This window comes from Diuraphis noxia, unplaced genomic scaffold (genome assembly GCF_037042655.1).
Source record: "Diuraphis noxia isolate RWA-SAM2 unplaced genomic scaffold, SU_Dnox_SAM2 contig0004, whole genome shotgun sequence".
In the NCBI taxonomy this organism is placed as follows: Eukaryota; Metazoa; Arthropoda; class Insecta; order Hemiptera; family Aphididae; genus Diuraphis; species Diuraphis noxia.
The window spans coordinates 66,204,224-66,217,433 of record NW_028301714.1 but is presented as its reverse complement, the minus strand read 5'-3'; the positions used below and the strand labels follow the sequence as shown (position 1 = coordinate 66,217,433).

The 13,210-nt window shown below is 29.9% G+C and overlaps 1 protein-coding gene across 1 annotated transcript; it reads left to right on the top strand.

Annotated features, from left to right (window-relative positions):
- The first annotated feature begins 5,904 nt into the window (after positions 1-5,904).
- LOC107169043 (uncharacterized) lies at positions 5,905-8,485 on the top strand. Its single transcript, XM_015518648.2, has 2 exons — positions 5,905-6,478; positions 7,413-8,485. The coding sequence occupies exons 1-2, from the start codon at positions 6,464-6,466 to the stop codon at positions 8,370-8,372; spliced, it is 975 nt and encodes a 324-aa protein (XP_015374134.2). The 5' UTR covers positions 5,905-6,463; the 3' UTR covers positions 8,373-8,485.
- The last annotated feature ends 4,725 nt before the right edge of the window (positions 8,486-13,210 follow it).

The following is a 13,210-nucleotide window of genomic DNA, read 5'->3' as shown; positions in this document are numbered from 1 at the left end:
TGCTGTGCGACCAAAATTAAAATCTACGTCACGTAGTTTTTACCATATTATATATACCACGATGAAAAATTTTGCGATTTATGCGCTACACCGGTGACGTATCGTTGAGCTAGTCTTGTCGGACTGCAAAAAAAAAAAAAAAATTAATCGTACAAAATCCCTTATTTGTATGGGCAGCTCTGCAACTTTTTGTTTTATTTTTATTGGGGTACATTTCTCTGTCAAGATGAGCCACGGCGAGAAGTAAATAAATTAACATCTGTATCGACGATGGTAAATCCCTTGAATGGGAGATGGACGAGCGGGTTAATTCTTCCCCCCCCCCCAAAAAAAAAAAATTAACACAGGCAACGTAATAATAAATTGCAGTGCCTACCTATATACCTACTGTTTTACGAAAACATTCTACGCCTACAATCACTATTATGCAGTACCTACACTTGAAATTTCACATAATAATACAATATTGTAAAAAGTAATTGTGTATTATTAATATTATTATTATGATAAACGTATATAAAATAATTATAATAATATACGTGAGTAATTCAATTATTGGACTGACCTCCAAATAACAAAATATTCGATATCGATTAAACAACACAATTCACCACATTGCGAACAAATTTTTGTAAAATAATAGCAACGACCAATGAGTTAACTGACAATGTAGTTTTCCCAAATCTACCACAAATTTGCAGGAATCTTCAGTGGCTCAGTGCACGGGCTTTATTTGCAGCCAAAAACTATGATGTAAATACAATCAATATCACCATTTTAAACGAAATTTCAGGCGATACGACTAAGTACCAGTCCATCGACACCGTAATGAATCAAGACGAAGTTGTCAAATATCCAACTGAATTCTTAAATTCACTTGATTTTCCAGGCGTGCCACCGCACGTTCTAACATTAAAATTGGCGTGCCCATCATTATTCTACGAAACATCAATCCACCACGACTCTGCAATAGTAGTAGGCTTTCAGTGAAAAATTGAACAGCATTATCAACGCTACAATTTTAAACAGAAAGTCATAGGCGGAAATTTGGTGAAATTACTGGGGGGGCTGATCATTATATTTCTCATTGTACCTATATAGGCACTACTGTACTAGAGTCGCTTGCAATTATTTATTTAAACAAGATAATTTACAAAGTTTGACATACTAAACAATTTAACCTTAATAAAGTACAAAAACAATAATGTGCCATTGGTACCTTGAACATTTTATTCTAAACAAAAATAGCATTGAATTAATTTTATTATTAAGTTATTAAATTTAATAATAATTAAGTTAAAACAAATAATTTAAAAACATAAGTGTCATCGGTGGGTGGCTTCTTAGCTCATAATTTCATGTTTTTTATTGTCTTAGCTCATACTCTTATTGTGCCGATTGTGTACAGATTGTGTATTACAAATAAAGCAAAAAAAAAAAAAAAAAGGTATTAAATTAATTGAATTATAACCAATTTAATATAAGATGTTAAAAAACAAAGAGGCCAATTATATAACATAATAAGTGTACTTATATATTTATTTCAGCACAATATATCGGTTTTTATTAGAAAAAGCATTAATTATATCAGTATTATTGATCTGTTTTGCCAAATCTTTTTCAATATTGATAATAGAAAGGCCATTGAATCTATTTTCAACCATTGTAGATCGCATCCAAGTTTTTATTCGGTTCGTTGTAGAAAAAATTGTGAGGGCCGGGGGGCTAAGACCTGTACTTTAAAATTCTGAGCGGGCTTAGTCCCCTCTAGCCCCCCCCCCCCGATTTCCGCCTATGCAGAAAGTTTAAAGCGAAGATGTACGTTACCGCAGTTACCACGCATCCGATGCAATGATTCCAACATGCCTTTTGAATTCAAACTTTTGTAGTTTCCGGCGCGATTCGCCTTTGCAATGACCTTCAACAAAGCACAAGGATTGTCGCTACAAGTGTATGGACTGATTTTGAAAAATCCGTGCTTCTCACATGAATAGCTGCAGGTTCACGTGTCGATAAAGTTGACTTAATTGTGTACGCACTAGAAGGAAGAACAAAAAATATTGCGTATCCAAATGCCTTTCAATAAAATATATCATTCAATTATTGAATACTTGAATATTGTCAGACCTTTCTTGATAGAACAAATAAATTTACTTAATGATAAACTAAATTGAATATCGCTGTAAGATCATTACTTAGTACCGTTATCTATCTATATGTAGTATAAACATAAACTGTTTTGTGTGACATATATAATAAGAGGTAGTATTTTTAACGGGCTTTAAAGCGCATAGGTTTAGCTAGTAATATTATATATCAGGCACTGGCTGCAGTATCTTTATTTATGAAGAGGTTAAATTTCGCAATCTATATGCACATTTTTAAATTATAACATTTAACACTATAGCTGTTGCACTTTTAATATCTATTCTCAATGGTGTATAATATTATAATTGTATTAAGATAATAAGTGTTCTCATAAACACGTCGTAGTTAAACTATATTGATGATGACGTATTCATTTAAACCTTCGCATAATCCGTTGAAAACATTGTAGGTAGATACGGTAAACGATTTCATGTGGTATATACTTTTTTTAAATGTTATTATTGCGATGTGATAGACTTGGGAAAATTTATTTTTAGATTTTAGCTAAAAAGAGGATTGTGTTTTACTATATCGCTAAGAGTTTACTTAATTTTTTTAAATTAACAATATTGTAATAATGTATCAAACAACAGTATCGTATAGGACTGAAATGGGTCTAAACGTGTACATCTAATATTATGACTACAGACGACGTTTAATATAAAATAAATTTGAAAAATATCCTTTTAGCTACTCGCGATATTGTATATATGTTTCACATTTTACAATAAAAATAATTCTCGAATCTGTTTAGCAATGAACTGCTCAAAATGAAATTTAAATATTACCGTCTTCCTTTTTACCTAATTCATAATTATCATTTGTAGGTAGGCATAATAATTATGCTTAATGGTAATTTAATGGTCAAAACATAAGTACAACAAACAGGTACTTATTGAGCCACTTAAAAGGTTTCAAGTCAAACAACACCGAGTCAACTGATAACTTCACGTTAGAAACAAAAAACATCAACAACAGGATGTCAGATTCACTCAATACTAATGTTAATAATATTATATACACAAAATATGTGATAAAAAATCAGTGTAATACAGTCTAATACATTTTGCATAGGTAACCGAAATATAATATTAGGTATATATTTTAGAAACTTAATAACAATTATCATCTGCAAAAAGTTATTAATTCATCGCATTTTGTTTTACAATATGTAACGAACTAACGGGATGCAATATTTAAGGGTGACATTTCAAAACATTATAAATTGATAATGATTATTGAAAAAATTACGGGAAATCGAATGGTTTGCGGTTGAAATACAATACCTTTATAGTGTCAAAACGTACGTTAAATGGTGTTTTTAGATGAGTAATAAATATTGTTTTACAACGTACTATTTTCATACGTGACGTTAGGGCAACCGAATTATTTGCAAATTACAACAAAACCTTGTATTTTCTGTGTTAAATCTATTCTTGGTATTGAAAAAAAAAAATGCAGCAAAACGCACTAAATATTATTACAAAACGTTGTACGGTTGGAACTATTTCCATATCACGCCAAGACGCGCTTTGTTCTATATACTATAAATATATCAAATGAAATTAAAGTGATCACAAAGAGCATATACTATTTCCGGTTGTCTTAAAATGGTTTAAATGCATAATAATATTATGAAGTTTTTCTGTTTTCGGTATTAAATTTATCCACAAAAATTAATCGAGTGAATTCATTAATTTATATACTAGGTAACAAATAGGTACACCTGATAACGTTATTTTCACACATCTAGCATTATGGTTATTGGTTAGTGGTATAATAAATCGTGCTAAAAATGTTGATGGTCAATGTTATTTCATTTGCATACACACTTGCATTGTTATGGTAACTATTCAAATTTCGACTTTTCAAGTGGCCACTCAATAAGATCATTACCTACAGGCTACAATAATAATTATGCACACTATACAATAAATATTTTGTCCTAACTTTTTCCCAACTTCAATAAACCCATCAAACTTTATAAATTTTTCATGTATATATTACTTATTGTATTTGTTTAAACAGATTATAATAGATATTCGTTTTTTTTTTAAATTAAAAAAAAGCATTTCCAATTCTAAAATATCTTACTACTTTTGATATATGCTGTTATGTTTTTACATTTAAATGAACAAATGTGAAGCACAGATGTGGTAAACAACTGTTTTCTGTTTTATATTTTTAGAAATTCTCATAATTTCGTAAGTAATCGACTTATACAATTTATTATTGTAAGCCATAATTTGGACGTTCTAATATTATACGTTTAATAACTCATTAATAGATGGCTAGTTAAGAAGTGTCCATTTAACGAAAAAAATTTAAATGTGTGGAATGAAGTTCTTATACTCTTCTTTTCGTAAAACAGATTGAATGACAATAAAAAGATTAAACCATGAACCTAAATACGAACGGATAAGGTATTGTATAGGTACATACATTTTTGCTTAAGTCGCTAACATTTGACAATTTTATTATTTTTGTATCAATCCATTCAATCAAGACTTTAAAAAAATAATTTTACTGAAAAATTACTTAATAATATTTATTTACTGTACGTATATTGTAGAATATTTAACGTTTAATTTTTTTTATCTTTAATAGGTATCGTTACGTTTTTGCTACTATGTTTCGTTTTAAATAAAGTTCAACAATGGTAATCACTTTTTATTCAAATATTTGTTATTAATCTGATGAATGTTTATTCTATAGACTACCTACTGAATTTGTTCAGTATATTATTATAGTATTAAACTGATTAATATTTTTTAGGCCTAGAATTTTACGCAATATAAAATGTATGATATGTATTTTATTTACCGAAATATTCTTAAACATTTTTTTTTGTTTATACATAAAATTTGATATTTTTGCATAAAAATCAATAATTAGTTGAAACATAAACTACTAATTAATAATTAATACAATTAATTATAGTAATTATTATTTGTTGTAAGCAGTTATTATTACATTCAATAATGTTGTGATGATGGTATGTTATTTTCAATTTAAGACACAAATTACTGATGATTGGAAAGAAGAAAAAATTTATATTGGCTAAAACTTATCGTACTGATGAAAAATAAAAATAATGTATGGATAATCTTATCGGCCGTCTAACAAAATAAGATACAATAATTTAATATTTAAAAATAAATAAATAAGTATTATTTAAAATTCATAAGATTTTCAAAAAATTAACTATGCAATTATATGCACTATTTTTAAAACATGCAAAAATAAGGTTGTTGAATATAAATTATTGTATAATCCAAATCATAGACATATCTGACAACCAATCACTTAAGACTAAAGAGAAAACATAAAAATCCATAAAAATCCTAGCCCTAGTAATTGTATTTGATTTTATGAGACATGCATATGGGTAATATTTTGTAGAAATCCAAAAATTTAGAACGCTGTAAAAATGTGTTTTTCATATTGGCTTATTAAAAGTATGATGCATGCATATCAATTTTTAGATTAATCATGATATCAATAATTAATTATAATAATTTTTGTGATTTTATAATGTTCACTTAAAGACTAATTATATATTTTGCACATTGTAATTTGAAACTGTCGAATTATAATAGTTTTATGCTGAAAATTCTAAAATAAAAATAAAATATTGTGATTAAAAAAGTCATAAATTAATTTATTTTTGTATAATTCGAGATACTTTTTTACGTCAGAGATTTCAACAAAATATATTATTGAAATGAAATACTTATTTTATTTCTCAACCGAACACTTATTGAACACTTTGTATATACTATCACAAAATAAGTTTTTATGGATTTCTGCCGAAATGTTTTCCAAAATATAATATTATAATATCACGTCAACATGAAAATAATGTAACAGTGTACATTTGATGTCGCTTTTAATGGAGTTTAAGAATAATAATTATATCGTTGTTTTTGTGCATCCCTGAGGCCTGCCGGACATCAATATTAAGACAACGCTTAACACCAACCGCTCTTGGTCATTATGCAACCAATGTCAACCGGTGTTGTTGCAGTTTCACTTGTCAGATGTCGTCAAGAAGGGAACAAGGTCGTATTCATGTTTTCGAAGTCTCCAGTAAAACATCTTCATCTGGGGGTTCTTCGGTGGTAGGTATATAAATGGCTGCAATTGTCTCCCTGAGCATAGTCTGAGTTTAGTGTCTCGCAGCCCGCCAACGCACAAATCAAATAATAATAATACTCAAACAGCGCAATACATAATATTATATGATTATATCTATTCAATAATATAATTAGTTATTCAACAGTAAACGACACGACGACAAGCAAAGATATCAGCAATGAATTGTATCCAAGTAAGTGATGACCATTATTGTTCTTGAGTATATTTCAGTACCTAATTAGATTTAAAACGACTTTGAATTAATTTTGTAACTGTAATCGTATATACGTGACGGGTAAACATAGATATACATTTATAGAATGGAAAAAAATATATAAGATAAGCTTCAATTAATAATTTTCAATCAATATCAATATAACTATAAAAAACATTTATAAACTATTATCTAGTTTAAATGAATGCATTTTTTCTGATGTTTAAAAACTTTAAATCGTCGAGCTGATTTTGTGGTTCATATATTTAAACCACGAAGTATTCATAAAATTATATTATAATAATATATTGAAGGGAAGCAATCAATTATGTTAACTGGTGTTGGACTTAGGCTCTCCCAGTCCACCCATAAATACCAATACACTTGCACGAGGTTTAATTATTTTATATTCAGCGTAATCATCATTGAGTTTTTATCAAATTATACAATTTTATTATATTTCTAGTCATTAAATCTTCAGGATCCTGAATAGCTCGAGCTATGGTGTATTTACGGGGAAGGCCGATTAGGGCCGGGCCTGATTATTTTTGACTTTTCTTTTTATCATAAGTAAAAATGTTATTATAAATATTAAATAAGCTAGACAGTAAATGTCCTTTACTGTATAAATTAATATGATTTTTTTTTTTTAATTTTAATTTTTAAGTTGTTATCTTTTAAAAGTCAATAAAGAATTAAGACTGAAGTCATATTTCCCAGTATACTACTCTGAATAAACCATGTTACAAAAAAGACAACAGCCAAAACTGTCAACAAATTATTTTGTGCTGGACACGCCGCTGTTCGGGACATAATTTTTTAGTAGATATTCCATTTTTACGTTCTTTTACTGTGACTCAAATGATTTTTTCAAATTCAGCTCTGACGCATTGTCTGTGTGACTGTGTTTCAGGTATGTCTGCTGTTGGCTGCGTGTTGCACGACTTTGGCTTCGGCCGTCCCGACGTCGTACAAGTTCGGGTACAGCGCCAACGATCTAGGAACCGTCGAGCTGGACGCACCTGCACTGGGGTTAATCAAAGACTGTGACCCTCTGACGTCCAGTTACATGGTAACCGGTTCGACTGCAGCGCCGGCGGTCATGCGCTCCGCGGTCGAGATCGAACCCGCTAGCATCATGTCCATAACCCCATCGCCGATCCTTTCCACGGTCTCCGTGTCCTCTCCGGCACCGATCCTGCGCACCGCGATTGATATCGAACCCGCCCGCATCATCAACGCCGCTCCAATGAAGTTGGAGACCAGGATCGCGACTAGCCCGCTGTTGAGCGCTTTCCGTCCAGCGCTCGCGACTTTTGACTCCAACGCGTGGCAGGCCAGTGTACAGGAAAACGCTTCTCCGGCTCCGATGGCGTTGAGGACGATAACCAAAACCGCGAAAGTGACGGGATCTACGATCATCAGCTCCGGATTGGACGCTATGCCCGCGGTCCACACCCAATACACCTCAGTCACCGCCGCCCCGCAAGTCGAGTCCAAGATCGTTCAGTCGGCTCCGATCGCCACGACGTTGTCCACCGGTGTCTTGCCACTGCCAACCGTGTCCACTTCGTACTCGTACGTCCCGCAGACATATGCCTCTTCGTACCTCAAGTCTTACACCGCACCTCAATACTATTCAACCGTGTCCAAATTTTTAGCCGCTCCTCAATACTACCCGTCTGCCGCATCTTTCGCGCCTCAGTACTACTCGTCTGCCGCATCCTTTGCGCCTCAGTACTACTCGTCTGCCGCATCCTTCGCGCCTCAGTACTACTCGTCTGCCGCATCCTTCGAGCCTCAATACTATTCGGCTGCGCCAAAATACTATTCGTCCGCATCGGTAGCCGCCGACGAACCGTGTGACAAATAGACTTTCCGTCGGTTTTTAAAACGTATACAATTATTAAACCGTAATCTTTATTTTTTTTTTTTATGTCTAACAAAATGGAATGAATAAATAAATGTAATTTACAGCTGAACAAACATTATTTTTAATATTCACCTATTATATTTATTGTACATTAATGTAAGATAATTGTTTGGTGAATTGCTGTCAACGCCCCTGGTGCAATTACATAAACATATTAAACAATTCAACAAATCGTCATTGAAGTTCGAAAAAAATTTGCTTGAGTTAAGTTTAGTCAATAGGTTACGATACGTTCATAAAATGAAAATTTCTAAAAAAAAAAAGAAAGGAATTTTTAAGACTTTGGATGTTATAGTATGATGAGTATGCGGTTCAATATATAATAATCAAATTAACGTTGTATATGCAATTATTAGTGATAATACTCCAATACCACAGAATACTTAGCATTTCAATGATCGTTAACGAAATCGGTATAATTTAAAAATTTCATTGATTAATAATAATAAATTGCATTTTATTGGCCTTTTTAGATATTTTGTAAAAAAATAAATTACAGGATCGTGTTCCGGATTATACATTTTTATAATTTCTGTTGGTAACGCCTTAATTTGTAATAATGAATAAAAAAACAAACACAGCATTTTAAATGAAAATAGAATGTATTTTTGTGATATAGTTTAAGATCAAGAAAAACTCACAATAATTATATTTAATTCGAACGAAGGCGTGTGTCGTTCAACTGGTCTTTAAATTTTAATCGTTTATTTTGTTGTTAATTAATTAATTTTTATAGTATAAAATATATCAGACGGTCGATGACGAGTTTTTATTTTATATAAATATAATTTGTAACCATTCACTGCAAATCACAGATCACGATTTTAAAACTTATCAGTCACCATCCAATGTCTACAAGGTGTTTCATAGAGTAATATACTCTTTGCTCACCCCCTTTTTATTTTTTAATAATCCAGTCATTCAAAATATGATTTTTGGAATATTTAAGTACACCTCAAGAGTAAATTACATTTTAGGTACTAACTAAATAAAGAATGTCCTTAGGAGATGCAAACTTCTGTTATTAAATTTAAAATTCCCTTTTATAGGTTAAATTATTTGTCGGATGTTTTAAAAAAAATATTTTGATTCATCAGAATCAAAATCTGAAAGAGTAGTTTTCAGTTAGGATTCTTATTTTTGTTTACAAAGGAAAATAAGCCTATGATGATGGATTTGGAAGGGATATGGTTATTTGAACATTTCACTAATTAATATTTCTATATCATCAATAGAAATATTATTAATTTGTAAGTATAATAATAATACTTTTTTGATACAATATTATACACTTATATTATATTCTTGTAATACCATTTTAAAGACTGTTTTCCTTAATATAAATAATTTATAATAGCTAAAAAGCTACTCTACTCCTTAGGATTTTAAATTTAATACGCCAACATTTACAGAAAAATTATCTACTAAAAAATGAGTTTTTAGCAGTTATTTTTAACATTAAAAGTAACAAAACAAAAATCACTATGATCACAAAATACTCCTTATGTAGTACAAAAATCTTGAACACTTCAAAAATATTCTCAATTAAGTAAATTTAAAAATTCCAAAAATCTGATTTTGAACAACTGCAAAATTTAAGAAGAAAGGAGATGATTATGTTTGGCGAATCACTCTGTATTATACGAGTATAAGCTAAAGTGACGAAAACATATTTTTTGTAATTTAGCTGTTTAGTTCTTAAAAAAAAAAAAATACTAATATTCAGTACAATTTTGTTTAGTGTGCCCAAATTTATAAATTGTATATTTTTATTTTTCGTCATACATTTTTGGCACATCAGACGCATTATTGTCTGTAAGTAACGGATTTTAGTTTAAGCATGACAACTCTTTACAAATCTATACTACGCGTTGGCTTCTAAAAATGACTGATATCTCTTAACGTTTCTTAGCTATTACTCATTAGAGTTTATTTATCCTTGATTCGCACAGTAGCCAAAAACTGACGCATAATAATATTATTATTTTATGAAAAAAACACATCATCCACATAATTATACTTATGTGTGTATATATTTTGTTTTAAAATTTACCAGTTTGAGCATCAAAACAAAGAAATTGATAAGTGTATGATGTACAATTATTTTAATTTTGAACACTCATAATACTCACATGATATACATGCATGCCTAATTAAATAAAATCTCGTTATTTATTTCTTGATAAATTCGAAGAGACATTTTTATTGATTAACTAATTAATTTTTTTATTAATTTGAATTTATGAAGCATATATTTTGTGGTTGAGCCGGCCAGGCTTTCGATTCAACCAATCAAAATAGAGCCAGACATTAATCATGACGAGAAATCCAAAATAAATAAAATAGTGGCATCGGACAAATTAACGATAACATCAAATTTTACGACCAATTTAACATATATTACATGTTGTGTACAAACGATGATTATTATAAAAATACGATTTATAATAATTGCATGGTTTAGATAGGTACCACCACATACTCTACGCCGATATCAAAGGACAAAGATATAAAAACCAAACATTAAACTATTATATAGTGTTTGGTGAGAAGGTATGGTATTTCTATTATTTTAAATTAAACATCTATGACGGTTAAAATTCATATTATTATTATATGGTCGGCACGGTCGAATAGAGTAGGTAATGTGTTATGTAAATGACCAATATTTTTTTTAGCATTTCATTCATTATATTCATAAACAGATAGATAAAATTTTTTTTCCTGAACCGTTCATCTACTTTGATATGTAATCTTCAAAGTCTAAAATAAATTTTTTTAAAGGTAATATAATGATACGGCTATACAGCTTTTTACAACAGAAAAATGTATACGTTTGATTCAAATTCACTGTCCAATATATAATATATATAACATAAGATAAATTTATAAATGTATACGCATATTTATTTAGATACATTTATTAAATTTGAAACGTGAACCCATTACTACCATGACTTCGATTAGGGCAGGGGTCGGGAACCTGCGGCTCCGGGGCCGCATGTGGCTCTTTAACTAGCTACCTGTGGCTCTTTGGATAATTATTAATATATCGATATCCGTAAAATATAAATTATATTATATTTGTATAAACAATAATAATAATAATATAAATATAATTAATAATGAATTAATGAAATAAAGTTTTCCATATTTTCTAAATTTAAGACGTATTATTATGTTTTTATTGCCTACTAAAAAAAGGTTGTTCAAACCTGCAGTGTGGCTTCTGGATACCATAGTTTTGTATTTTTTTGAAAAAATGGCTCTTTCCTACGAAAAGGTTCCCGACCCCTGTTGTATACTATATATATTTATGTGTGTGTAATTTTAATTTTTAATAACTTCTATGTTTAAAGCTAATAAAAAAAAATTATTTTAGACATTAGGGAACATACAATTACAAATACACTGATAATAATAAGTCATAACAATCTTAACCTCGATAGGTGACCTATGTATTTATTGAACGTTTAAGAAATAATATTTTAAGATTTAAGATGAAAATCACTAGTTGCTTTTGGTTGCGGCATATAGATTATGGAATATAATTGTCATAGCAGGAAGATAAATTATTGTATTTTAATCCCTGATTGCAGAAAGTGATCCACTTTGGATAGGTCCACTTTTCATATTAGTCCCTACAACCTGAATAATTGCTATAGTTCTCGAACTAAGAATCAATAAAAAAATAATAATAATAATGTTATTGTACATTATTTATAATAAATGCTCATGCATTTAAACAAAAACGAATTTTTGTCCGGGCAACGCTGATTGGAGACAAATATTGTTATAGTAAATACATAACAACGAATGACCTATTATTTGATTCAATTGAAACGTGAATATTGTTAATTTCAATACATCCGTTTACTTTGAAAATAGCATTAAAAAAAATGTCAAGAAGAATTATCATTGCAAGTCTTGCGCTTGGCACTATTAGTGCAGTAGGATTTTTGTATAATTATATAACCAAGCAGAAGAAATTGTTAAAAGATGGTGATTTAACAAACTCAATCATTCAAATCGACCAACCGACCAAACCAACCAACATTGAAATAGTAGTTATGCCATCAAAATCGACCATAGTGAAAGAGATTACAAGACCAGTGTCTCCATCTCCAACATTCGTGGTAACAATTGATTTTAGATTATAATAGAAAGTTTATACTCTATATTGTAGTTTTTGAATAGTATCTAAAAATTTAAATTCTTAATAACTATCTTAAGAGTCGGACATTACATGATTTAATCGTTAACTGTTTAAAGCAGTTGGTATATGAGATTAGTTAATTTAAAAAACTAAATATTGACAGTATCTTTTCTATTAATAGGACGATGGTGTCACCAATACTAATGAGGAATATATAAAAAGTAATATTATAATACATATTATATCGACCTACCTATAATATTAATTAACAATATTTTTAACATAACGTTCGTTTAGGAAGCGAATCGGAAAATACACCTGCAATTGCATTTCACCAGGATTTACCAAACTCAATCATTCAAATCGATCAACCGAACAAACCAACCGACGTGGAAATAGTTATGCCATCAGAATCGACCATAGTGAAAGAGATTACAAGGCCAGTGTCTCCATCTCCAACATTCGTGGTAACAATTGATTTTAGATTATAATAGAAAGTTTATACTCTATATTGTAGTTTTTGAATAGTATCTAAAAATTTAAATTCTTAATAACTATCTTAAGAGTCGGACATTACATGATTTAATCGTTAACTGTTTAAAGCAGTTGGTATATGAGATTA